General features: G+C 37.0%; 1 protein-coding gene across 9 annotated transcripts in view; it reads right to left on the reverse strand.

Moving 5' to 3' along the window:
- aff4 (ALF transcription elongation factor 4) overlaps positions 1–27,484 on the reverse strand; it is a 71,918-nt gene that overhangs the window by 42,655 nt on the left and 1,779 nt on the right. For 4 of the 9 annotated variants that reach the window (XM_039663541.2, XM_039663537.2, XM_039663538.2 and 1 more), the window contains exons 2-3: positions 10,953–11,130; positions 4,487–4,613 (exon numbers count right to left, since the gene is read on the reverse strand). The exons of 2 other annotated variants lie outside the window; for them this stretch is intronic. In XM_039663541.2, coding sequence (XP_039519475.2) covers positions 4,487–4,613; positions 10,953–10,969 — 144 coding nt within the window. In that variant the 5' untranslated portion in view covers positions 10,970–11,130. The remainder of the gene's footprint in view (positions 1–4,486; positions 4,614–10,952; positions 11,131–27,484) is intronic. 3 more of the 9 variants (XM_039663540.2, XM_039663539.2, XM_039663543.2) reach the window with 2 other exon arrangements.

The raw sequence follows: 27,484 nt of genomic DNA on the forward strand, positions 1-27,484 counted from the left end.
GTTGATTAGTTCTAGGGAACGGAGGGAAATACTTCACAGTACAAACGCCAATTCGATTGTAAAACTTCACATTTTAATGCACAAACTACCAATTTCTGATTCTTTGATACCCAAACCGTTAGATCGTAAGGTTAGATCAGCCGGTTAGATCCTAACTGAGCATAAACAGTAAAGACAGAAACAGATGTGTATCTTTATATTGGATCTGCGCTTTAGGTCTTAAAGTGACAGTGCCATTAATGTTTAAGATGAATCAATATTACATGTATACAGTGTTATTTTACATTTAATTATTACATTTCTGCACCTAAAAGTAATACTAGGGCTGTCAAACGATTAATCGTGATTAATCGCATTCAAAATAAAAGTTTGTGTTTACATAATATTGTATAATTATTTTAGATATTATATATATAATTTATATTATATATAAATATCAATATTTTATATATAAATAATATTTTTTTTCTGAAATATACATGCATACAAAATAATTATACACACACACATAAATAATGTAAACACAAACTTTAATTTTGGATGCGATTAATCGTTTGACAGCCCTAAGTAATACTACACTTAGACTTATTTTATTTGAAACTTTGTTATATTGTATTCATCCATGCTTGTAATTCGTGTATTTGTTCTTATTTTTTACTGATTGTTCACTAGCTTGCCTTTAATGTTTGAACTTTATTAGTTAGGCAAGTAGTGTCCGAAAACCCCCCAAATATTACTTTTTTCTTGCTGATCTGAAAAAAAAATATCCTTCCGTGACTTAAAAACGGCAATAGGATCCGAACCGAGAGTTCTGTGATCGTTAAACAACAAGACAAAATAAATAAATGCTATTGTCTTCGCAGTATATCTCGTGTCGCTCTCATCACACTGATTTCAGACTGCAAACTCACAGCTCAAATGATATCATCTGATGAAAGATTATGAAATTTCTCAATGACCAGCGCTAACTGGGAATGTGCTTTACTTCACAACTGGGAACTATATGAAAGTGGGCAACAATTGGCTGAGGACTTATCACATATTTAGGAAGTTAGCCATTAACCAAGTCCATCTAACAATGCAAGTACTTACCCATAAAATGCCCTGCAATAACCGTAAGGGTTGAAATATCAAATGAAATCTGACGCCAATAACGCCAGTACAAAGCATGGTTTATGGGACATACCACAGAGCACAAAGGAGCAGCTTGTAAACACCATTATTGATGTGTGTGTGTGTGTGTGTGTGTGTGTGTGTATATAAAAAGAAAATCGACTCATAGTTGTCTCTGGATACACCACAATTTTCAAAATACTTGATTATGATAATATTGTATAAAGTAGCCAACATGTGGTGTTTAAATCCAGCAATTAAAGCATCTTTTTAGCTATCATTACATATTTTACATAGAGGCAAAATATGACCAGTTAATATTGAGCTTAATAAGAGGTAACCGTATACGAATAAGAGCTGCACGATTAATCGTTAAAAGAGTGATCTCGTTACTAAATGACTACAGGGATTCGCCGATCCCGAGACAGCAGTTGGCATGCATCAAACAGTCACACACATCATCAATATTTCTGACTGTCGTACAATAATTCATATTATCACAGAAGTACTGTGATAAAAGTTAGTTCAGATGTCAAAATAGAGCAAATCTGCTTTAGAAAGTAACTTGACGCTTTAAATAAAGATTGTATCGATTACATCGTTACACCAGTAGGTGGCGACAAGCGACTATCAAAATATGTATTAGTCATTGAATCATTCACTCAAGAGATTTGTTCAAATATGCCGATTCATCGAGTATTTATGAGTGAGTCATTGAATCGTTCATTCGAAAGATTCACCCAGAAACAAGTAAAATCTGTATGAGTGAGTCAATGAATTGTTCATTCAAAAGATTCATCCAGAAACAAGTAAAGTCTGTATGAGTGAGTCATTGAATCATTCATTCAAACATCAACTCAGATTAATTAAACATTTTAAATAGACTCCATTTTGTCAGAAACTCTAGTAATTTTGTTTAGTTTGTGGATCTCTATTTGAAATGAAAAATTTGTGATTCTCATTGTAACCAATTTTTTTTAAACTTGGTTAATTGTAATCATTCAGTAATGACGGTCACTGTACAACTGTACCGCCACAAAACTTTTATCAGTAGTGAGGAGGAAGATTAACGGAGCATTATATATATTTATCGATTACATGGTTACACCCGTAGGTGGCGACCAGCGACTGTCAAAATATGTATTTGTCATTGAATTATTCACTCAAGAGATTTGTTCAAATATGCCGATTCATCGAGTATTTATGACTCATTCGTTTATTCGAAAGATTCATCCAGAAACAAGTAAAATCTGTATGAGTGAGTCATTGAATCGTTCATTCAAACATCAACTCAGATTAAACATTTTAACTAGACTTCATTTTGTCAGACCCAAGTAAATTACATGTAATTTGTTTAGTTCGTGGATCTCTATTTGAAATGAAAAATCTGTGATTCTCATAGTAACCAGAACTGTGTTACTAATCATTCATTAATGACGGTCACTGTACAACTGTACCGCCACAAAGCTTTTATCAGTAGTGATGAGGAAAATTAACGGAGCATCATATATATATATATATATATATATTGATTACATGGTTACACCCGTAGGTGGCGACCAGCGACTATCAAAATATGTATTTGTCATTGAATTATTCACTCAAGAGATTTGTTCAAATATGCCGATTCATCGAGTATTTATGACTCATTCGTTTATTCGAAAGATTCATCCAGAAACAAGTCAAATCTGTATGAGTGAGTCATTGAATCGTTCATTCAAACATCAACTCAGATTAATTAAACATTTTAAATAGACTTCATTTTGTCAGAACCTAAGTAAATTCCATGTAATTTTGTTTATTTCGTGGATCTCTATTTGAATTGAAAAATCGGTGATTCTCAATGTATCCAGAATTGTGTTACTAATCATTCATTAATGACGGTCACTGTACAACTGTACCGCCACAAAGCTTTTATCAGTAGTGATGAGGAAAATTAACGGAGCATCATATATATATATATATATATTGATTACATGGTTACACCCGTAGGTGGCGACCAGTGACTATCAAAATATGTATTAGTCATTGAATCATTCACTCAAGAGATTTGTTCAAATATGCCGAATCATCGAGTATTTATGACTCATTCGTTTATTCGAAAGATTCATCCAGAAACAAGTAAAATCTGCATGAGTGAGTCATTGAATCGTTCATTCAAACATCAACTCAGATTAATTAAACATTTTAAATAGACTTCATTTTGTCAGACCCAAGTAAATTCCATGTAATTTTGTTTATTTCGTGGATCTCTATTTGAATTGAAAAACGTGTGATTCTCAATGTATCCAGAACTGTGTTACTAATCATTCATTAATGACGGTCACTGTACAACTGTACCGCCACAAAGCTTTTATCAGTAGTGATGAGGAAGATTAACGGAGCATCATATATATATATATATTGATTACATGGTTACACCCGTAGGTGGCGACCAGCGACTATCAAAATATGTATTTGTCATTGAATCATTCACTCAAGAGATTTGTTCAAATATGCCGATTCATCGAGTATTTATGACTCATTCGTTTATTCGAAAGATTCATCCAGAAACAAGTAAAATCTGTATGAGTGAGTCATTGAATCATTCATTCAGACATCAACTCAGATTAATTAAACATTTTAAATAGACTCAATTTTGTCAGAACCTAAGTAAATTACATGTAATTTGTTTAGTTCGGGGATCTCTATTTGAAATGAAAAATCTGTGATTCTCATAGTAACCAGAACTGTGTTACTAATCATTCATTAATGACGGTCACTGTACAACTGTACCGCCACAAAGCTTTTATCAGTAGTGATGAGGAAAATTAACGGAGCATCATATATATATATATATATATATATTGATTACATGGTTACACCCGTAGGTGGCGACCAGCGACTATCAAAATATGTATTTGTCATTGAATCATTCACTCAAGAGATTTGTTCAAATATGCCGATTCATCGAGTATTTATGACTCATTCGTTTATTCGAAAGATTCATCCAGAAACAAGTAAAATCTGTATGAGTGAGTCATTGAATCGTTCATTCAAACATCAACTCAGATTAAACATTTTAAATAGACTTCATTTTGTCAGACCCAAGTAAATTCCATGTAATTTTGTTTATTTCGTGGATCTCTATTTGAATTGAAAAACGTGTGATTCTCAATGTATCCAGAACTGTGTTACTAATCATTCATTAATGACGGTCACTGTACAACTGTACCGCCACAAAGCTTTTATCAGTAGTGATGAGGAAGATTAACGGAGCATTATAGATCTATATCAGAATGTGAAAACCAAAAAGGACCCAAGATTAAAGAGGTCTACAGGGCGGAAAAATAAATGAATAAAATGAAAAAAAGAAGAAACAAAATGAACTTACAACTTTAATAGGTTCAGGAAAGAGGGGGGAGTTAGCTGGAAAGGCCTCTCCTCCCTGCTGGATTTCTTGATTTCTCCTTTCCCTTTCTTTCATACGGAGCACATTCCGGTCTTCACGGTTCATGTTGCTAACAACAGAGACAGAGTCACTAAGCAGTGAGGAATCAGAGAACAAATAGCTTCCTGACACCTTCAGCTACATTTACACCAACACAAGAGTTACACATTTGAAGAACAAATGGAAAAATGAACAGAGATGGTTCCCTGCTCAACTGTTAGAGTTAAAGTTAACAACACACACTTTCAGTCTGTCCATCCATGTTGTGCGCCGCGTGCTTCGGCTAACCTAACGTTACGTAATGTTTCATACACGCCGTCATTATCCTCTCTACATCACGACAGGGCTTGCGAAAGCGGGTTCGACCACAGCGGAAAGCCAATGAAACTTCCTGAAATCTGTCAGATGTGTCCTTTCGCATTATTAAGACTCGTATCGGTTCAGATCGTCATTCAAAACCACAACAGGATGAAAAACGCTCTCGACGAAACATCGAGGCTTATTAACGAATGCTGACATCAGATACAGACTCGTTTCTCAGTTCGTTAGTCTCGCTATACCTCCATTACAAGGCCCAAAACTACAGGCTCGGTTCGTTTCAAAATCAAAAGGACGAGCAAAAATAAGTGAGGGGGAAGAAAACAAAACAGTGAACAGCAGGAGAGAGAGAGAGAGAGAGAGAGCAAGAAAAACAAAAGTGAGGAGATCCAGAATGAAAGACAGGGAGGATGAAAAGGAGAACAGAGTTAATGCATTAAGATTATTCTGAGACTGTAAACGAATCACTAATTAAACAACAGTGTGAGGGTCGAGACTCCCTTGATATTACAGGACAATTCATTACATCTCTCTAGAACAACACACATCAACAGAGGTCCTTCCGCACAGAGAGCTTCAGTGATTGGATCAGGGAACGGTGCCGTGTGTGATGTCACTGCGGGGGGGTGGGGCGAGTTAATGTGCTAATGGGAGAGAGCGTTTGCACGACAAAACCACTCAAACGACCGATGCAACGTGCGCACACACACCAAATCCAATTAGTCAAACCATTAATGTTCTTTGCTGATGAGCTGGTGTGTGTACACCTGAACCTCTCTCTCTCTCTCTCTCTCAGTTTCGAAGCCTCAGCACTAGCCGCGTTTCCACTGCCGGGCCAGGGCCGGGCCGTGCTAGTGCGTGCCAGGGCCAGTCGCGTTTCCACTGTCACTTCCGGGGCTTGATCGGGGCTTCCTCAGGGCCAACGGCCAGGATTTCTGGCCCGTCGAATACCTTGGGCCAGAGGGGGCCAGCTCGGGCTAGAGGCGTGCTCAAGGTAAAAGGCGGAGTTTATCGGTGTTATGGAACGTTATGATCTGAAGCAAGATGCACATAGGGGTGTCCATGTTTAACCGATTAACCGTTTAAAATTGCATAACATTTTAATTTGAACTGTAGGCCAAATGCTGCGCAACAATATATAGGCTATATATAGCTACATATAGACGAATTTTCAGATATTTGTTTGATTTTTTTGCCCCTTAAACATTTAAAATATTTGACAAATTAATATGAAAAAAATATATATTTTACTGGTTTTCTGAGGCCAAATTAGAACCTGGAAATGATATTTTCCCCGCAGTGCTGAATGAGAAGAGCCGTAACCACAGCCTACAGAAAGGGGATTTATGGGTGATTTATAGGCTATAATAAATGTGTCTGATAATAAAATAATATAAAATAACGAGGCATTAATTGTTTATTAATAAACTATTGTTTTCTAAATGATTTTCGGCTAAAATATCTCCATCTCCGGATGCACATTTAGAGAGAAATTAAGCTACATAGAAGATATAGCCTATTGGCTTTCGATTCGAATTTGTTCGTTTTAAATTGGACATTTAAAGCTTTAATCTCTGTAGACTAAAGCTTTAAATGTCCAATTTAAAACGAACAAATTCGAATGCGGCGGCTGTTTCAGGTCTCGCGCTTCAGTTCACGGAGATCATGAAGCGCGCCTTGATTAATTGTTAAAGCACAACGTTTTCTTGTTATAAATACATTTATTTGCGAATAATGTATTATTATTTTCTGTATGACCAGAATTTAAAGAGTATTTTAAGTTGTTTCCACTGAAAGAAATGCAATGAAACTGTTCACATGGGCGTCTCGCAGCCATCAGTGCGTGCTCCACACACACTGGATATGCGCTGATATTTGTCAAAAATATTGTGTTTATTTGTGCTCTGTTCCTTTTTTGGATAAAGGCGTCTTCTACATATGCAGCCTAATAAAATGTTACAATAATGATGATGATGGTTATTATTATTATTATTATTTGCAGACACTGAGTTTTTGTGAAATGGACGTTTTGCTTATTTTCAATTGGCAATTTCAGTTTGAAGGGTGATGGAAATGGGGCTTTAACTGCTCCGTACTTGCTGCGTTTTATTTCTATAAATTAATTTCGTTTCAAATGAGGTCCAATCAGTTATTAAAGGTGTTAAAAATTTACTCTGTATCTCGAGGTTGCGGCGCGCACACTATGCACCGAGTATTAACCGATGGGCCTCGGTTAACGATTAATGAATAACTTGAAAACGTGCCCGCAGCCCTACTTGTTATATCGCGCAAAAAAATCGCTGCTTGAAATGGAGAATCGCCTGTACTGGTCTCGTGACACTATTGCAGCCACTACGGCAGGTGAGTTAATATACATGCTATCTTCCTAATTTACAAAATAAATTAATTCATAATACCCGCTGAAATGGGTTGGGTTTTATGACGTTTGATCCAGAAAGGCGTGTTAGGGGTGGGGTCTGGGGCAGCGCTGTGGGGCTACTGGCCCGGCAGTGGAAACGCAAGCCCGGTGCTTGAGGCCCGAGGCCACTAGCTCGGCCCGGCTCGCTGTTAGCTCTGGCCCAGCCCTAGCCCGGCAGTGGAAACGCGGCTAATGTCTCTCACTCGCTCTCTCTCAACTCAACATTAGCTTCAAACCTGGATTCACCACGGCTCAAGAGCAAGGCATACGCTTTCAAAGTATACTCGGGGCATTAGGGAATTATTTTATATTCAAAACACTAGTTCAGTAAGTGGTATTTAAACGTCGTCCGTCATAAAAAACATCGGATCGGGTTCGATTTTCAGCGTTTTTTGCATCCGTTGCAAGGGCCTTGAAAGAGTAGTTCACTTTTAAAAAAACTTTTGCTGATAATTTACTCACCCCCATGTCATCCAAGATGTCCACGTCTTTCTTTCTTCAGTCGAAAAGAAATTAAGGTTTTTGATGAAAACATTGCAGAATTTTCTCCATATAATGGACTTCAATGGGGTCCAAACGGTTCAAGGTCTAAAAGAGAGTTTCAGTGCAAACTGTTCAAAGGGCTTTAAACGATTCCAGATGATGAATAAGGGTCTTATCAAGCGAAATGATTGCTCATAAAAAAAAAAGAAATGTAATTTTTATAAGCACAAATGCTCGCCTTGCTCTGTTCTGTGTGACTCTCCTGTTCGAACCCGTTCATTACAATGAACGAATCTTTTTCCAGAGTCAATTCGTTCATTTCATTCATTGAATGCACCAAATGACACAAAAAAGATTCGTTGATTTTGATAAACGAGTGAAACTATGAACAGTTTGCAGTTTGTACTGAAACTGTCTTTTGGACCTTGAACCGTTTGGTTCCCATTGAAGTCCATTATATGGAGAAAAATCCTGGAATGTTTTCATCAAAAACCTTAATTTCTTTTCGACTGAAGAAAGAAAGACATGGACATCTTGGATGACATGGGGGTGAGTAAATTATCAGCTAAAGTTTTTTCAAAAGTGAAATACTCCTTTAAGACAAATATCCATATTTAAAACTTTGACTAAAATAACGGTCGTGCGCATCGATTTACTGCAAAAGAGTAACCCTTGAACTCACGCCCTGCGCGTTTGAACCGCGTCAATTGCCGTCATTACGTCAAAGTTTTAAATATGGATATTTTATTTTTACAGCTGGCATTGTCGAGCTTGAACGAACGCATCGCTTCAGAAGGACTTTATTAACCCTTGCAGACTCTGTGGAAGACTTTAATCATGAATAAATGCACTTTTATGGACTTCCTAATACACACACCCATTCACTACAATTATAAAGCTTGGAAATCATGGGCTAATTGTCATTTTTGGGTGAACTATCCCTTTAAGAGCTGCAGATGAACAGTAGCAGAAACAGTGCGAGCAGAAAATAAATCGGGTTTGTGAAAATAAGTTAATGTCTTTAGATATTTCATCCCCCCCAAAAGTTGGGTTTTACCGTTTTCGAATCCATTCTGCCGATTTTCTGATATTTAGAAGAATATCAGTAACCAGACAGTTTCTGGTCTCTTTGACTTCCATTGTATATTTTTTTCCTACTATGGAAGTCAATGAGACCAGAAACTGTCTGGTTACTGATATTCTTCTAAATATCAGAAAATCGGCTGAATGCATTCGAAAACGGTAAAACCCATTTCAAAAAAAAAAAAAAAAGAAAAAAAGTGGATTATCCCTTTAAGAGGATTTCATAATAAACAATGTAAGAAATTGGAAAATGATTGAGAGATTGCATGGGAAGACCAAAACTTAAATTAGTAGTTAATTTTGTTTTGTGTTCATGATGAGAGGTGATTATTAGATTATGTACGTTGTTTGCTTTTAGTATTTTATTACTTTGAGCAAAAGATAAAAACAGTCCATATTTAAGAGGTAAACCTGCACCTCCAGTGTGTTCTCAGTCCACACATGTATGCGTCTAAATGTCAAATATGTTAAATATCTAAACGTTCAGCTTCCTCGATGGAAATGTATAACCGTTCCAAAAAAAAGTCTTGTCCGGATGGAAATATAGAGACCCTATCGTGATTTAAGTGTACAGTCCTACGTTTGATTTAAAGGAGTAGTTCACTTTAAAAAAAAAAAAAAAAAAAACTTTTGCTGATAATTTACTCATCCCCATGTCATCCAAGATGTCCATGTCATTCTTTCTTCAGTCGAAAAGAAATTAAGGTTTTTGATGAAAACATTCCAGGATTTTTCTCCATATAATGGACTTCAATGGGAACCAAACGGTTCAAGGTCCAAATGACAGTTTCAGTGCAGCTTCAAAGGGCTTTAAACGATTCCAGACGATGAATAAGGGTCTTATCAAGCGAAACGATCACTCATTTAATAAATAAATAACAAAGTTTTAGTTTTATAAGCTCAAATGCTCGCCTTGCTCTGTTCTGTGATGCGCGTTCGTGACTCTCCTGTTCGAACTCGTTCATCAAAATGAGTCAATTCGTTCATTTCGTTCGTTGAATGAACCAAATGACACGAAAAAAAGATTCGTTCATTTTGATGAACGAGTTCAAACGGGAGAGTCATGAACGCGCATCACAGAACAGAGCAAGGCGACCATTTGAGCTTATAAAACTAAAACTTTGTTATTTATTTATTAAATGAGCGATCGTTTCGCTTGATAAGACCCTTATTCATCGTCTGGAATCGTTTAAAGCTGCACTGAAAGTGTCTTTTGGACCTTGAACCGTTTGGTTCCCATTGAAGTCCATTATATGGAGAAAATCCTGGAATGTTTTCATCAAAAACTTTTATTTCTTTTCAACTGAAGAAAGAAAAACACGGACATCTTGGATGACATGGGGGTGAGTAAATTATCAGCAAAAGTTTTTTTCAAAAATAAGGCCCGTTCACACCAAGAACGAGAACCAATGATGACAATAAAAGCGTCAACACCAGCGCACGATATGGCTCTTTAAATCACGACTGATTCTGATTGGCTGTCAATGTTTTCACTGTTAATCTGGAAAGAAACGATCTTAAAGTGATCCCAACGATATAGTTCCTCTGTGTCGTTATCGTCATAGTTGTGGTGTGAACTGCTTTTCTTTTATATAACAGGCTTTTATTCAGCCAAAGTTTGCCAGGATCTCTCATATGACACAATGGCGCTGACATCCTATTATGCAAGTATAAAACAAGTTGGGTGATCATATGCCAATCCGAAAGTATTGCTGGGAAATGTACGCGTCTTATGACTTATCCATGAAGCATCTTTGAAGAAAAGTATGAACATGAAAGATATACGTCTAACCCAGGTATAGATGTCTTTCTACATTAATTCAAGTGTTTCAACATGCCCCCCCCCCCCAAAAAAGCAGTTTAAGGATAAAGCAAACGTTCACAGATCATCTAAAGTGTCAATATCAATATTCCCAAACCGTAACATAACCCATATTATTCTCCATCCGGCCTATCTAGAATATTCTGACTCTTAGTCAGTGCACAGCTCATGTTAACACAAGACACACTAAAGTCTAAGAAATAAAACTAATGCAGATTGCTGAGAGAAGGCCTCAAACTTTGCCGTGACTACTATAGGAGTTGCTCACTGAAAACATGGCTTACCCTGACTGAGAGGCCATGGCCTCAACCAATGAACCATTGGAAGAGGATTGAGAGAAAATTCCAGACAACTCGATGGCTCTTTCCAGCTACGGCTCCCTCCGCTTTAGTACGGTCCACTTTTGAGGCACAGTTTTCTTGATCGGCAGGTTTCACGCTTCAATCGTCACTGCTGTATTTCCTGGGAGTTGAGATAAATCTGACTTTAGGGAGGGGAGGTTATAGTCTGTCTACCGAGCAAACCACTCGAGCTGAAGAGAGGAGGCACAGCTCACACACACACACAATAAAACACTGAAGTGTGCCGTATCAGATGCTCTGGAACAGTTTGAGAGTTTGCCCATCCAGAGGAAAAACAAACAAGTTTCACAAAACCATCACTAATGATAACTTAACCTTCTGCATTTTATCAATAATACATTCAATGTGTAATTTATCTACATAAACCCTGCTTCTGTAAAGGAGGACACCCCTCGTGTGCTGTGGGGAATGGTGCAGTCCACCAACGCCCTTATAAGGACATGTTATTTTATGCCAGTTGGCCCCTCCTCTCTATGATGTGAAGGCTTGCTGCGGCCAATCAGCTGCTGTCTCTCAGTAAACACATGCCCTCCCCCACTTGGGCCTGAGCCAACACTATCAGCGTCAGCTTTCTTAAAGGGCCAGACACAGTTTGAGTCTACGGGGAAAGCGTGTCATTACTTCACCCAGGTGGCCATGAGGCAATTAGACGCAATATGGGAATCACCAAAAACAACCGACTAACCATCCTGGAGTTTTATACTCTGTTACTGTATATATTAAACATTATGATATAAAATAACAGATGCACTTCATTAACCATGTCATGTGGGTGAATAGCAGTTAGCCTGTAAACCTGTGTCCTAAAATAAGCAGGGATTAGCGGCACACCATCTCTTATTGGTCAAGTATGATAAATAACAAGATTTTTAAAGACGTTTTTGATTCAGTGCAACAAAACTTAAAGGGATACTCCACTTTTTTGGGGAAATAGCTAATTTTACAACTTCCTCAGGGTTAAACGTTTGAGTTTTACTATTTCCTAAACCATTTAGCTGATTTTCTGATATTTAAAAGAATATCAGTAACAAGACAGTTTCACTTCAATGGGACCAGAAACTGTCTGGTTACTGATATATTCTACTAAATAGAGGGGTGGTGGTAAAATGAGCCTATTTCAAAAAAAAAAAAAGTGGAGTATCCCTTTAAGGCGAGACACTGCAGGTGAATAGGATAAAAATGTTAACTTACAGATGTCACCATGAAACTTTAACAGTTGATTACTCGCATAAATAGGAGAAACAAAATGTATTGCAAGTTTTCTGTAATCTTATGTTTAAATATGCTAATCAGGCTTATCTAATTAAATATGCGCTAATTTGTATATATTTTGAAGTGACGAATCTGACCGTTGAAAAAAAACAAGGTTTAAAATTACGTTTGCATTTTGTTGATATATTCAATGAAAATACATTTTCAGGGGGGATTATGATGAATATCTCCTTTTGTTACCTCGTAAATCAGAAAACACTGCCAATGGCCTTAAAAAACAGATTTCCGCCCAATTTTTAGGCGTAAAATGTCATACAAATCAGGCCAAGAATGATATATCAAGAAATCCCTCTGAACAAACTTCTATGTAGGTGCTACAAAAGTGGAAAATCGTCACTAGAAGTGTGAGAAAAAACTCATTTTGAGAAAACGGCCTTTAAAGATTTTTATGGGATTGCGCATTTTGAGAGAAATGGCCCATTTTACTTTCATGATTGGTTGCTGATAAACAGGAAATGACCATATTTGGATCCGACGGCACTGAAGAGGAGAGAGAGAGAGCTTTCTAACGGTGTGTGTGATGACGGGGTGCGGATCGCGATCACGGAACAGAACGATTTATAACGCCAACTTTTGAGGAATTTAGGCGAAATCTACACACGCAAACAGACAAAGTGTAGTAAAATAAAGACCTAAATGTGTGTTTTGGACTTTTTTTCAGCACAAGTCTGAAAGACGACATGTTATTGAGTACAAATCTCAAAACCATAAAATCTCATCAACCATAACCTCTGACCCTCATACTTCTATTGGCATTGTGTTTTTATGTTAAGACAACAAACTAAAACATTTGCTTAAAAAAAACTATGTATGCACTTTTATGAATATGTTTGAGATGAATCGCAAACCAATCACTGAATCAAGAGTTAATGAATCATCAAGACGAACAGAGAAAATATTAGTATCTGAATTTCTTATTTGTAGACGTCAGCAGTCATAAGACATGGAAACAGTCTAATTTGACTAATATGTTTTTAGAAACTCGTTTCAAATAAAATCGTATGCGTTTGGCCGTTCATTTACACAAAATGCAAACTTATGAAAACGTGTTCTTTGAAAAGTGGAAATTTTTTTAAAATATCCGCTTTTGTCTCGGTTTAAACTACAAAAAAAGTGTGTTTTGGATTCAGTGAGTCATATCATGTTCAGTCAGTCTATCAATCTGCGGCCATACATTAGATCCCTAATCACTTTAATATATCAAATCAAAACGCTTCGAGGCTAATCGACTCCTTAAGCTTTGGGACGTGGATGGCTATGCATGTAACATGCAAATAAAGGGTTAAGGGGATAACCAATTTGTATGCATTTTCATTTCTTTGTTAAAATGCAAATACATCCAAGTAGATGAGAGAACTTGTGCGTGTTTTAGTTGCTGTAAAACAATATTGTCGTATACTAGGAAAGATTCTGGCCCACATTTTATGTGCATTATTATCACGTTAATTTGTTATCTTGATTTATAAAGTTTAAGTGTACAGACATGCACAGTTTTTTTATGATGGTACATTATCTGTTAAGAGTTTTAGTCAAGATGCCATTTGTATTCTTCTGATTAATGACCTTAAAATAAATGAAGATATGAGAGAGGACCTACACACACACACACACTGAAGTCACACACTTCCATCTGAAGCTGCACTGGGATTATTAGTTTTTTTTTAGAGTATGAACATTAGAGTGCAAGAATTTTATCCATTCATTTTTCCCATGGGGATTTTTAAAAGGTCTTCATTAAAGATTTATAAGCTATAAGCCATGAACCAAACGAACCAGAGGAGAATCACAACATTACAAACTTTGATACGAAGCAAAAAAAAAACAACAACAAAAAAAACTGATTAAAATCAGAAAAAAAGACAAAAGGTACAAGAACTTTGGCTTTAGTGAGGGCATTGCGAACAGCATAATCAAATTATTTTTTTAATATATATATATATATACATATACATATATATATGTATGAAAATAGTTTGGTTCCAAAATGCAATAAACACCTTTTTTTTTATTTAGTTACTCCAAAAATCTGTATAGTATCTGGTCTTTACAGTTCATAAATCTTCTTTACAGTTCTATTTAACAGTTTTGCACAGATTTTATATTAAAGCTATGGATTTATAGTTTGCACAAGACAAAGTGATGAATTAATTAATAAAATGAATTTTATTTTGAATTTATTTTCGTTAATTGCATTTCGAAAAAAAAAATGGATTTATTGCATTTTGGGGGGAAAAAATCTGTTTTTATAAAAAATCTTTGAAAATCAAAACCTGGATTGACATTTTTATTGTCATTACAACCTACAAATTCTATGTGAAAATTTGAAACAGAAAATAATGGTTTTCATCTTCGACTTCATGGGAGTGGGCGGAGCTTAAGAGCTATTGGTGCGTTTTGCTTTTTTCGACTCTCTGATTGGTCTACTTTTCTGTATAGCATCATGGGTATTGTAGTTTTTCACCAGGAATTCCAAATGATTATCTCAAAACAAAGACTTCTATATGAATGAATCTCTGAAGGAAACCAACTGTCTAAAGTTTCGACGATTACTGGGAACCGCTCTATTTCTGCCATTACACAAGCGCCACCTACTGTCAGAGAGTGTGTTTACATGTTCATTCGGCCCACCAGACCAATGCAAAAACTGGTATTCGGACTCAAAAAAATGGTATTCGGACCAGCCGTATCATTTTCCAGAGCAAACTCAATCAAATGTTGATAGTAAAAGCAGCATAACATAAAAAAAAAACCTTCAAATAGGGGAGGACAATATATTAAAACAACAAACCAGCATACATTTCTATATTTATTGCTTATTGTAAAGCAATAAATAATAAAAGCATTTTTACTTCAGTTATATGAATACTGATTAGGGCGAGATATCAAAACAGATGTCCCGATTTGATTCAATAAATTGAATGATTCAATTTTCACTGGCCCCACCTCTAAAAATATTGTTTTAAAATAAAGGTTATGACAAAAATGTTAGATGTTGAACATTCTCGATTCCAATTTCATTACCACAGCTAAAAAAACTCATTTACATTTCAACGATTACTAAAAGACAAGAAAACAGTCAACAACAAAAAAAGAACAAATAATTAAACTACAAGCAATAACACAAATAAATACAATAGAACAAAGATACAAATTAAATAAACTAAAATAAATTAAAAGTTATTTTCAGTACAGAAATTGAATTAAGTAATCAAATGACAATCTTCACAGTATAAATTGAATAGATTAACCCTTAAAGCTTCAAAAGTTATGTAATGAAGAGCAGCGAGTGATTTCTTTGTCTTTTGTCGTTTGAGTAACGATTCATTAAAAACACAGACAGCAGGAATATTAGGCTACTGTCACTTTAAGACATCCAATGGATCCAATGTACTGGTAGTACAGACAGACACACACACGTTGAGTTTCTTGACTGCTTACGTTCACTTAACGGGAGTGCTGTTGTGTAACTGTCGTAACCAAACGCGCCGCGCTGTTTAAATGCAGAATGACTGAGGAGAGATGAGATTCCATTAACTTTAACTCGATTTTATAATCAGTGTTATATAACATTATATATACGGATGATGGTCATATAATCATAATGCTTAAAAAATTGATATTTGAGAACAAGACTTGTTGCGGTTGCGCATGTTGTTTGTTGTTGTTCATTTATTCACTGTATTTTAGTGCTGCTGTGACATATACATTTCCCCCTGGGGGATTAATAAAGTAAATCAAAAAGATCGATTTGTGGCTTTTTATAAACAATATCAAATCGACTACTTTTTAAAAACGATTAGTCCAAAAAAAAAAAATTAATTTGCCCAGCCCTAATACTGATAAACGCAGCCGTCCTTCGATTGAGTTGTCCGTCCTCTCGCACAGCACACAAAAACAAACACAATGTCAATTTAGTCCCATTCACAAACTAACGGATTGATTTGGGCAGCTTTTTGAACGATTTATTGAAGTTATCGGGTCGAGTCAGCCAGAGGATTTCTTCACAGAATCTAAATCTGACTCACTTCCTGAACAGCAAGCTAGTGTCCTTTCAGTGACGTCCTTTTGTGTACTGAGGGCTCGTGAAACTTGGTGTAATGGTTTCTGAATGGTTGTGAGCCCCAGTCACGTTCACACACCCGCACACACACACTCACGTCAGAGCTCGTGCGCCTCGGTCAGACAAAGAGCAAGAAGCGATCACTCTGAGAGGATTACCTCAAGAAATATCTGGTTTAAACAGGCGTTGACGCCAAACAATTATATGTAAAGAAATCATGTTTCAAATTGGACGATGATATAACAACAAAATTAGGTTCCTGCGCGGATTCATTTTCAAAAAGATGCTTTATATTCGTTTTCTTTTGTTCACTAAAGATATTTTACATTTCAGAAAATAATACTATTAAAGCACCACTGGTGATGTAAGCTATACTTTAAAAACTATTTACCGTAACAGCCGTACCGGAGTCTACATACAGCCGATACCGGAAGGCGCTTATTCTAGTTTGTAAAGGTATAAATATGGATATTTTACTTATAAAAATGCACTGCTTTGCTTGGGAAGGCCTTTATTAACCCCTGGAGCCGTATGGATTACTTTGATGGATGGATGAGCTTTTTTGGGCTTCAAAATCTCAGGAACCGTTCAATACAACTCCAATTGTGTTTGTTTGAAAGAAGAAAGTCATCCACCAACATGACATCATGACTTTTGCGTAAACATACACACCACTTTCAAGTCAAGTGGCGTGTTATCTATACGCATTTTGAGCTATCCGCGTGTATCGGCAGACCGATATTATCGGCCGATATTAGGCATTTTCCAAACTATCGGTATCTGCAGTTATAATGGCCGATAAATTAATATTTCAAAAATAAAATGAAAATGGACGAAACACGCTTGAACCATGTCATGAGCGTTGGAGTTTTATAGTTTGTCCACCAGAGGGCGCTCTACACCGTTCCTGTTGGCAACACTTGTTGAGTTGGTCATGAGACATACATTGCTTGAATAACAATTAAAAGATCATCCCCATCAGTTCTCTCAACTCAAATAAGCATGACAAAATTTGTGACTATCATGTCCAGTTTAAAAAAAAAAAAAATGAAATTATCGGCCGATATATCGGATTTTAAAGCCCAAAAATATTTGTATCGGTATCGGCCTTCAAAATCCTTTATCGGTCGGGCTCTAATGCGTATACGTCTATGCCGTTAAATGTCTGAGTGATTCTGCGTGTCCGAGTGAAACGAAACAAAACGTAGATCTGGAGTGCGATATTTTTTTCTAGAATGGTAGGGGAAGACTCATAAATGGGATTAACCCCAGTGACGGGTAGGTTTAGGGATGGGGTTGGGGTAGGTCATATATTTATACAGTAATATAACGTTAAGTCAACGGTGTTCATAAACACGCTGAAAAGGGATTATGCGTGTTGATAGTAGTGCTGTAGCGGCGCGTCGATGATTCGACATCAAAATTGCGTCGACGTCATATTTTTGCGTCGACGCTTCTTTATTTATTTATTTTTTGCATGTTCCCGGCGGTACAGCTTGCCACACACACGTGGGAGACCGACACATTGCAGAATAGAGGACGAAGATGACTAGAAGTGAATGTGCTATCCATTAAATGAATCACACACAGTAAACAAACCCTTAAGAAAAAAAAAATCGCAATTTAGACACGCAAACTGGGTGCCGGTGTGGTGATACAAGCTCGGGCAGATTCGGCTTGAAGTCGTACCCGGACGCGGCGCCGGGCGCGCTGTTACAAAAAAAGACGTACACACAGCCAGCCACAGTCTTCCTGGTCTTGCGCACCCAACGCGTCATTTTTGCCGTGCGGACGTGTCGAGTATAAACAAGGTTTTACTCCGTGTACAGCACGCGCTCTGATCAGTAGGTGCACAAACCTCTCCCGATTCATCTCCAGTAGTAGCAGCCTCCGATCGCACCACTAACTCCGCCTCCGTTTCCCTCCTCAGCTGATATTAATATTAAAACATTCTCTATGATAAAAAATGTTTGTAAAAAATATTTTAATAACACGTTTTTGGCGGTTGTAGAGTTATAATGATGGTGTTCAAATACATAACATTAGACTAACGTTAGCCAGCTTATAGTATCTTGATTCAGTACGCTAGTATTTATTTGAGATACATTGTTTTTTTATTAATCGAGCAGCAGAAAAATATTCTTTATATTAGTCGTCCAATTAGTCATTAGATTCGTCGACTAATCGATAAAATAATCGCCCAACTAATCGTTTAGTTAATAATCGTTTACCCCAGCCCTAGTTGATCGCACACCAAAAATGGAAATACGAATTGGCGTGTCATACATATAGGGCCCTATGATTTTGAAGGAATTGCGGAATTGGCCAATTAACGCGGAATCTAGTGTTAACGCGGAATTTCGTGGAATTTTACAAATTTGGTTTTAAATTCTGTTTTTGTGTGGGAGAAGAGCAAATGTCTGGTGAAAATGCAGACCAGGGGAAGCAAATCTGGGCGACACAAACCCCCCCAACCCGTCATTTCAGCTCCAAAGACGAAATCAAAACAATGAAAGCATGTTGAAGCGGCTCTTCTTTTGTCGGCAAAAAGTTAAGAAACTGGACGCTATAAGCCGTCAGTGCCGAGAAGTTCGCACGTGACTCATGCAGTGTTTCCCACACATAGACTAATAGACTAAGTCAAGTAAACGCAGGGAGGTTTTTGAAAGCCTTTCTTTATGCGTCACGGGACACTAGCAGCCTTTAGACACAGCAACAGAAATGGTCAATAGCATCTTGAAAAACAGGAATCTGCTGTGGTAAATGATGGCCTGCAGCTCTCTGACCCCATACAGCCCCGGGGGGATTCCAGAGAGCAGGTTACGGGACATCTCACAGTGTGTTTGAGGGAGGGTCAGGGAGCGGATAACCTCGACTTTCGGAGGTAACGGAGGTAACTTTCAGAGTTTGTAAGTAGGGCTGGGTCTCCATTCAGATGTTCAATTTCAATTCGATTTCGATTTGCAAGCTCTTGATGCTCGATTCCTGATTTGATTCTCGATTCGACTAATGAACACAGATGCAATACAAATCCTATATTTATATAGACCCCTTTTGCGCCGACGTCACAGTTACGTCACGGCGCTAGCTGGAGGCAAAACAAAGTGAAAACTGGAGGCGGTCAATACAAACCAGCACAGATTCAGCTACATAATAAGGAGCTTAAATAATTGTTACTATTATTAAATGTCATCTTGTTGTGTTGTTTGGTGCAAGAATTGATGAAAAATGAATATTCTGTATCTGGAACTTTTATTTCTAGAAAATATTCACATCATTAATATCGCACTGTAAAGTTACTCTTTACATTGTCGTGGTCTCGGCGCTGGCTCTGCAGAACTGCGGATCGTACACTCAATTCTTGTACAGGACCATATAGGCATCTAAAGATTTATATGCCCTCAGTTTCTCTTTACGATCGGTTTCTCTATAAGGTAGGTGTAGAAGTCAGGCCACTCAACCGAGGTAACGTACGTTAATCCTGTCAGATCATCCATGCATTGAGTGAGCGTGTAGGCGGCTACAGGTCGGCCAATCTGGTTCCGTCCGTTAAAAATAACTTTTGGAAATAACAATCGCAGTCCTGGACACTGGGTGACCTTACACATTAAGATAATATCAGATTTTCTCCAGTCATTGTTAAAAAACAGGCTAACAATCCGTGCTAACTAGCGTTAGTGAAGCGGCCAGGGGGATCTTTCTGCCTCCACCGAAGCTCCGCCCACGAAAAAACGTCACCATGTTTACCAACTGTAAAAGGGTCTATAAAAAGAACAGTGGACATAGGTTTACTAGTGGTTAATTAATACAAAGAAATTAAGAAACAAACCTGTATATAAAACTCTTTTTATTTTAGGTACACTACCACCCCAGACAGCAAACTGACATTGAATCAACGTGGAAACGACGTCTCTCATGACATTGAAACAACGTTGATTTGCTCATCGAATTAACGTTGAACCAACGTCAGATGCGGCATTCTTCAAAGCTAAATGAAAATCGAAAATTGGTTTGCTTTCATAACGTTGAAACAACGCGTTGATTTCAAGTTGATTTTCCGTTAGTTTTGAAAGAATGACGCATCTGACGTTGGTTCAACGTTAATTCGATGAGCAAACCAATGTCAGATCAACGTTGTTTCCATGTCATATTTCCACGTTGATTCAATGTCAGTTTGCTATCTGGGACTATACACTAAATGCACAATGAATAGACAGGATTTTGATACAAGATTCAAAATTGATGCTGGAAATTGGACCAGTCGCACGCCTTGATCAAACAGGATCAGGTTATTTTATTTTTAAGATATAAATAGATAAATATATACATATTTAGACTTTTTTTATTACATTGATCTTACCTAAATGTTTGTTTTTACAATGGGGTCATTTTTTTGTAAAGAGTTTATTAGAGTTTAACACATGGAAGCTTGATTTCAATCTTTGAATTAAATTGAAAAATAGTACAAATAAATACAATAGAATAAAGACACAAAGACACATAAAAAGAAAAGTTTTTGGTATAAGTCAGAAATACTACAGAAACTGAATAAAGTAATCCAATGTAAAATAACACCGGTTAGTCTTTTTAGTCCAGACTGAATTAAATACATAGGCTATTAATTCAGATTCCTTACAATTAATGCTATATTATGTTGTTATGACAACAGAATTCATGACCGAAACATATGGCTGCGTTCACTTTAAGAACTAGTGAATCCATGAGTCTCATTATACTGTCTGTCACACGCGTTTAATGCTAATTTAAGCGACATAACCGTCTGTCTTTACGAGGTTACTCACCAAGACCAGAGTTTTGACATAATTTCACGCGTTTTAACTGTTAAAGCGATATAATCCACGAAAAAGAACTTGTTACTGGCGAGCTGTTTGTGAGGCAGATGTAGGCTTTACTGGATGTGCGCGCAGTGAAAGACATCTCTGAGAGTGCACGAGCACGGGATGGTTTAACATTGCTTGAATGTTTAAACTGGTAAAACTTAAAAAGACGTGAAAATGATAGACGTTAGTTACGATGCAATGCTGGCCCGATTGTGCAAGTGAATATTCCGTCATGTCCGACTCCTGAACGCGAGTGTGTATCGACGCCTGCAGCGCTTGACGCTTGCCTTGTGCGAGAGAGAAGACGCAGCATCGCGAGCCGTTTCGTGGCGGTTAAGAATAGATTTTGAATCGACCAAATTTTAAAAAACGATTAATCGAAAAATAATTTTTTTTGCCCATCCCTATTTGTAAGGAGCCATAGCAAGTTACTCTTTGACAGGGCTACACGATTATTCGCAGTAAAACCGCACGCATTTTGGTAAAGGCTGCGATATTTTGTGCGCAGCTTTGACCGGTAGGAGATGCTGCTCCATTTGAACACCAGAGGGCGCTCTCACGCACACACGATAAATAAGCCCCGCCATAGAATTACAATAACGCGCATCATTCCAGGAAATCCCTATCGCTGACGATTGAAATGATTTGATCTATTAAACATGACTATAAATACATGACTACGAGTAGATAATGAGTATAAATAATGAGTAGCGCAGTTTCGTTCCGCTTTTGCCATTTGATGTCGCGCAACGTTATGGTGGCCACGCCAGCGCAAATTTTGTCGGCTGGAAAAATGCTCCAAGGAATCATTCGGTTTGTATGCGTACCGAACCGGAAGCCTCGAAACGAAACGGTACAATACGAATGCATGTACCGTTACACCCTTATCGATTTGTAAAATTATATACGAATACATTTTATTTGATCAAATATCATTTTACAAAGCTGATTTGCGCACTTTTTCAGTTAAAAAACCGTGGTTCTCTTCATAACTCGAACTGAGAAGGATATACTAATTTGAATAGTTGTGCAAATGCATTTAATATTTGAAAAGTTCAATATTTGAGTTGCAGAGGAATTTGTGACCGTTTCATAATTAATAAGTCCGTGCCTTGTCTCTTTTTCTTGTGTGCTGCTGAGGGGCCGTGTCTCGGTGAAACGGTGTTTGCATTTAATTATCGTTGCAAGCAATCATAAATTACAGCTTATTGCAACAACGGGTATTTCTGTGAGAAACGGGCTTAAAATATAACTGTAATGATTTCGGGTTCGGCTTCAGTAGACCTCTATTACAGAGATCCCTCTCATTTTGTACACTATTGTTGGTTGCATTTTCCAACAGAGGGATCATATTAAACTGCCATTTATTTTCAGACACAATAATTACACCCAAAATAAAACCTGAAATGTTTGTATACAACTGAGTTGCACATAAGCTAGTTTTCATAAACACTTCTTCATGGCACACATTTATAATTAACAGTAAATAAGCTCTTCTCGAGTGTTTTTTAACTAACAAACGGATTTCCTGAGGTAAACGCAACATTACTTGACATCGTTCACAAACCGTTTTACTCACATCTTTCCGATTGAGAGATCGCATGAGAAATAATACGGATTGTGTTAGTTGTACTGTCTCTTTTAACATACCTTCTGATTTTCATGCATGTTTTGTTTTTTCTGGACATAATTTGCATTAAAGTGGAAGAAAATCCTCCGCTGGAACTGAGATAACATTTCATGGCTGTAAACTAGGCCTAATATTTATAAACTGCCTACTACAAGTTAATTGCATAAGTGGAATTGAGTGGATATCACTCTTAATCCACCCTTGAACAAATCTAATTATTATCCTCAAAAATAAAGAGAAGAACATGTAGCATGGTTAGATCCCCTGCCAACAACTTTAGAAGCTTTTGTAAACTGACAATGGCAATCGAGCGACAGTCACATTCTTTCCAGTCACAAACGCAGACAGAGGAAATGGTCAACTTCACCCACAGATCTCAGCTAAACAGGAAGACCTGTGATGTTCACACACACCGCTCGCATCACAGACACTGCGTAGGAACGAGGTCTTCTGGGTGCAATACAAAAATGCAACAATATGTATTGTGGATAGTCCATCTATTATAAAATGTGTGTGAGGAAATTGAATTTTAGTGTCAGTACTACATTAAACTACTATATCGGCCGATATATGATCATTTTTAATGTTATCGTTATCGGCCCAACAAGAACATTTAGCCGATATCTAAAAGCCGATAAATAATGTATTATTTCCTTCAGCTGAGGGACTTTAGATGCGCACTGTTCAACATGATGCTTTTAAATTGCTTGAAATACGATTGAATTCATTTTAAAAAGTAAAATCCAGCTTAAGTGCAAGTCTGTCATATCGGCTACACAACATTAAAATAAGAACATCATAATTGTGTTTGTATCTTGGCTTTTAAGGAGGAGACTTTTTTGGATAATCAGGCTCTCAAAAATTGTCTAAAAACGTGGATTTAGATTTCTCGGCCGATATATCGGTTATCGGCTTTCAAATACAAAGAATTATCGGTTATCGGTATCGGCCAAAATTGTCATATCGGTGCATCCTTACTATATAATGTTGAATATAATGTATAATAATGCAATGGGGGAATATCTGTGGTCCTGATAATGCCAGATATCTGATGTTACCAGTTAAAGTGTCTTACATTATATTAAATATATCTAGTCAGTGACAGAGATCATCATACTCATCTACAATAATTCAGTATTTTCAGCTTCAGAATCATGAATATTGTTATTCTGGTGTCTCTATTGTCTTTATTATTATTTATTACACACAATGTAAAACTAGATTTAGCATTTTAATCAACAGCACATTTTTTGTTAACCTTTTACCATACATCTTGGAGTATCGCGATAATATCGTATCGTGAGTTCAGCATCGAATCGTGACATGACACCCGAATGCGCACGACACGTCTTCTGATCACAGCGTTCGGGTCAGAGACGGCGTGAGCCTGTGTGTGTGTGTGTTTAGTTGGGTTACATAAGCAGCACAAGGTCTGTCCCAGCTCAGGATGTTCATCTGTGCCAGGAGCCTGGAGGCATGCATGAGTTCGCTGGGTAATTATTCATTTTATTTATGCAATACAGCAGGATGACATTTCATGGCTATAAACTAGGTCTAATATATATAAACTGCCAATAAAACCGATTCAAAACGTAAGTTAAAATAGCATATGAAAGTTGAATTCAGTGGGTATCACTCTTAATCCAGCCTTGTAGTACAAAATTATCTGACTTTAGACTGTTGAAATCGGTCAAGAAAAAGTCATGAAGGCTTTTGACCCATCGCTCTCAAAGTAGAACTATTTTTCCATTCATTTTTCCCATAAGTCTTCATTAAAGGCCCACTGAAGTGCCTTGAAACACGCGTTATTCAGTGCGTTGATGTAATTTCCACTGAAAGCGGAAGACAGGGCGGGGCATGTCAAGAAGCCCCTCCCCTTTTTAGAATAGCCAATGGCGTTTAGTTTACATCACAGCTCGGCCGTTGAGCCCCTTAAAGCTGTAGTTTCTCCATATTTATTAAAATATAGCATTCTGCGCAGAATAGAGCCCGACCAATTAAGGCCGATACCGATACAAATATTTTTGGGTTTTAAAAATCCGATATTCCGATATATCGGCCGATATTTTTTTATTTCTATTAAATATTGTTGGATTTCACACACGTGTAAAAGAAAAGCTAAGTTTTCTGCACAAGATACGTTTGATACTTTTTCTCTATGTCTAAATGTTCACTCCTCGCAAGTATAACTTCATTTTACAATGCAGGGACTGTAACTAGAGATATGCTAGTTATAAACACAGTAAAATTACTTTATTTAGGCAGAAAAAGTCCATCGTGGTTTCCAAGCTCATTAATGTTAACGTTAGCGGTCTTCCACTGATGATATTGGCATTAGCTAGCTTTGTGGTTAGCTAGTCTATGATGAGCCATAATTTAGCAATAGATAACATCATACTGCAAATTGTAAAACATACATTTTCAATATAACAGGCCAAGGAGAGATGATTGAAGCGCGTTTCGTCTGTTTTTATTTTATTTTTTAAATATTCATTTATCGGCCATTATAACTGCCGATACCGATATTTTGGAAAATGCCTAATACCGGCCAATAAATCGGTTTGGCTCTAGCGCAGAATTAAAAAATGTCCGATACATTCTCTGGTCTGCGGCGACTCGTTCATATGATCCGCCCTGTGCGTCGTGTCTGGATTTCGCTCGTCCCAATGGAAAGTATATTTACGCTATCCGAATCGTTCCCTATATATCCTCATTCACCATGTAGAAAACAGTAAATGTGTGAACAAGTGACTGATTTTTAGCCACAGCTTCAGCGAGTGTTTATAATGTAGGGGGCGGAGCTTCAGATTCTACAGTGCATTTGATTGGACAGAGAATCTGATGAGAAGCTCAAGTGCCAAGTGATGTCATCAAAATCATTGATTCATATTGGCAGAAGTGAGAGACTAAGATTTGAACGCTTGTTACTGTATCTTCTCAATGTGAATTTTGTTATTGTTTTGGAAAACACTAGCTAGTAAGATTAACATTCATACTAAAAAACGTTTTGATTTTGAACAATTTTGATTTCATGGTGACATACATATAAACATTATATCATAGATATTGATTAAATATATACTATAGAAACAACCTTTTTTTTACATTTATTGCAAAATATGCTTGCATTTATAAACACACAAATATTTAGTCACTATGAACTCAAAATGGACAGTTTTTGTTTTTGTTTTCATGGAATATATAGCAGTGTTTAGGGCTGTCAAACGATTAATCGCATCCAAAATAAAAGTTTGTGCTTACATAATATATGTGGATGCACCGTGTATAATTATTTTATATAAATACACACACATGCATCTATATTTAATAAAAAATATTATTTATATTTATATAGAATATAAATTATAAATCTATACACAGTATATACATGAAAATATTTCTTAAATATATACAAGCATGTGTGTGTATTTATATATATATATATATATATATATATATATATATATAAAATAATTATACAGTGCACCCACATATATTATGTAACTAAACACAAACTTTTATTTTGGATGCGATTACTCACGAACGATTAATCGTTTGACAGCCCTAGCAGTGTTTATTATAAATGATGTATACGTGCACATCATAAAGGTTTTTAATTCATGTGCTTAGTATTCTTGAATCAGAATAACTCCCACTCCCTTCATCTCTTCTCTGATGATGAGGGTGGGGCAACCTGTCAATCACGTGAGATCCACCAATAGTAAACCAAAACCATCCAATCAACACGCCACCGACAAAATCAAGCCCCGCCCTAAAAGACTAGCACAACTTTTGTTTCAGGCTGACTTTATGTATTTTGACAGCGCTTCATTAGAGCGGGTGCGATTAGCTCATAGCTGTCAACCCTCCCGTTTTTTCCGGGTTTCTCACGTATTTTATCTCTGTTCCCGCTGTCTTCCCGTTTTAGTATTTTCCCGTAAAATATCCCGTATTTTTACGCTCTGATTGTGTGAGACGTACAAGCTCAGACCTATTCGGCTTGACGTCGTTCATACTCGGATGCAGCGCTGCGCGCGCTGGCCGGAGACACATTGGCTGCGTGCGTCTCAGCTGCGTGGCGTGGCCGTTCTTATTTTACTGTCTATGGTTTTTATTTCGGCTCCCATGTTAACAGATTAGAGCTTGCACACTGCCTGCGTGACACGCGCAAACGCGTGCATGCTAGAAATAGAACCAGATGCCTATTTTCCACGCTACACTCAAGCGTGTTGGAAGCGTTTCCAGGCCAAAAAAAAAACGATGTTCATATGTCAAAAATTTCCATTATTTTTGCCTATATATATTTTCATGTCATTTTTTAAACAATCGAGTCCTGGTGTTCACTACAGAGGTCATAGCATAACATATGAATAAAATATATATATATTTTTTCATTTGTTTCTTATGCTCTTAATAATGTAAAAAAAAAAAAAAAAAAATCCCTTATTTTGGCTACGGATTCCGGGAAATCTCCCTTATTTTCAATGTTCAATGTTGACAGCTATGGATTAGCTTCTTTGCAGAATCTGAATCATATAATGTAGTTTTTCACCAGAAATTCCACTGAAACATGCTTATTATTTGGGGAAAAAAGCAAATACCATTATCTTCATAGCTCACAGTGGGGTTGTCTTTAAAGTTTTACAAGTTA

This window comes from Pimephales promelas, chromosome 19 (assembly GCF_988280905.1).
Source record: "Pimephales promelas chromosome 19, fPimPro1.hap1.1, whole genome shotgun sequence".
Taxonomy (NCBI): Eukaryota; Metazoa; Chordata; class Actinopteri; order Cypriniformes; family Leuciscidae; genus Pimephales; species Pimephales promelas.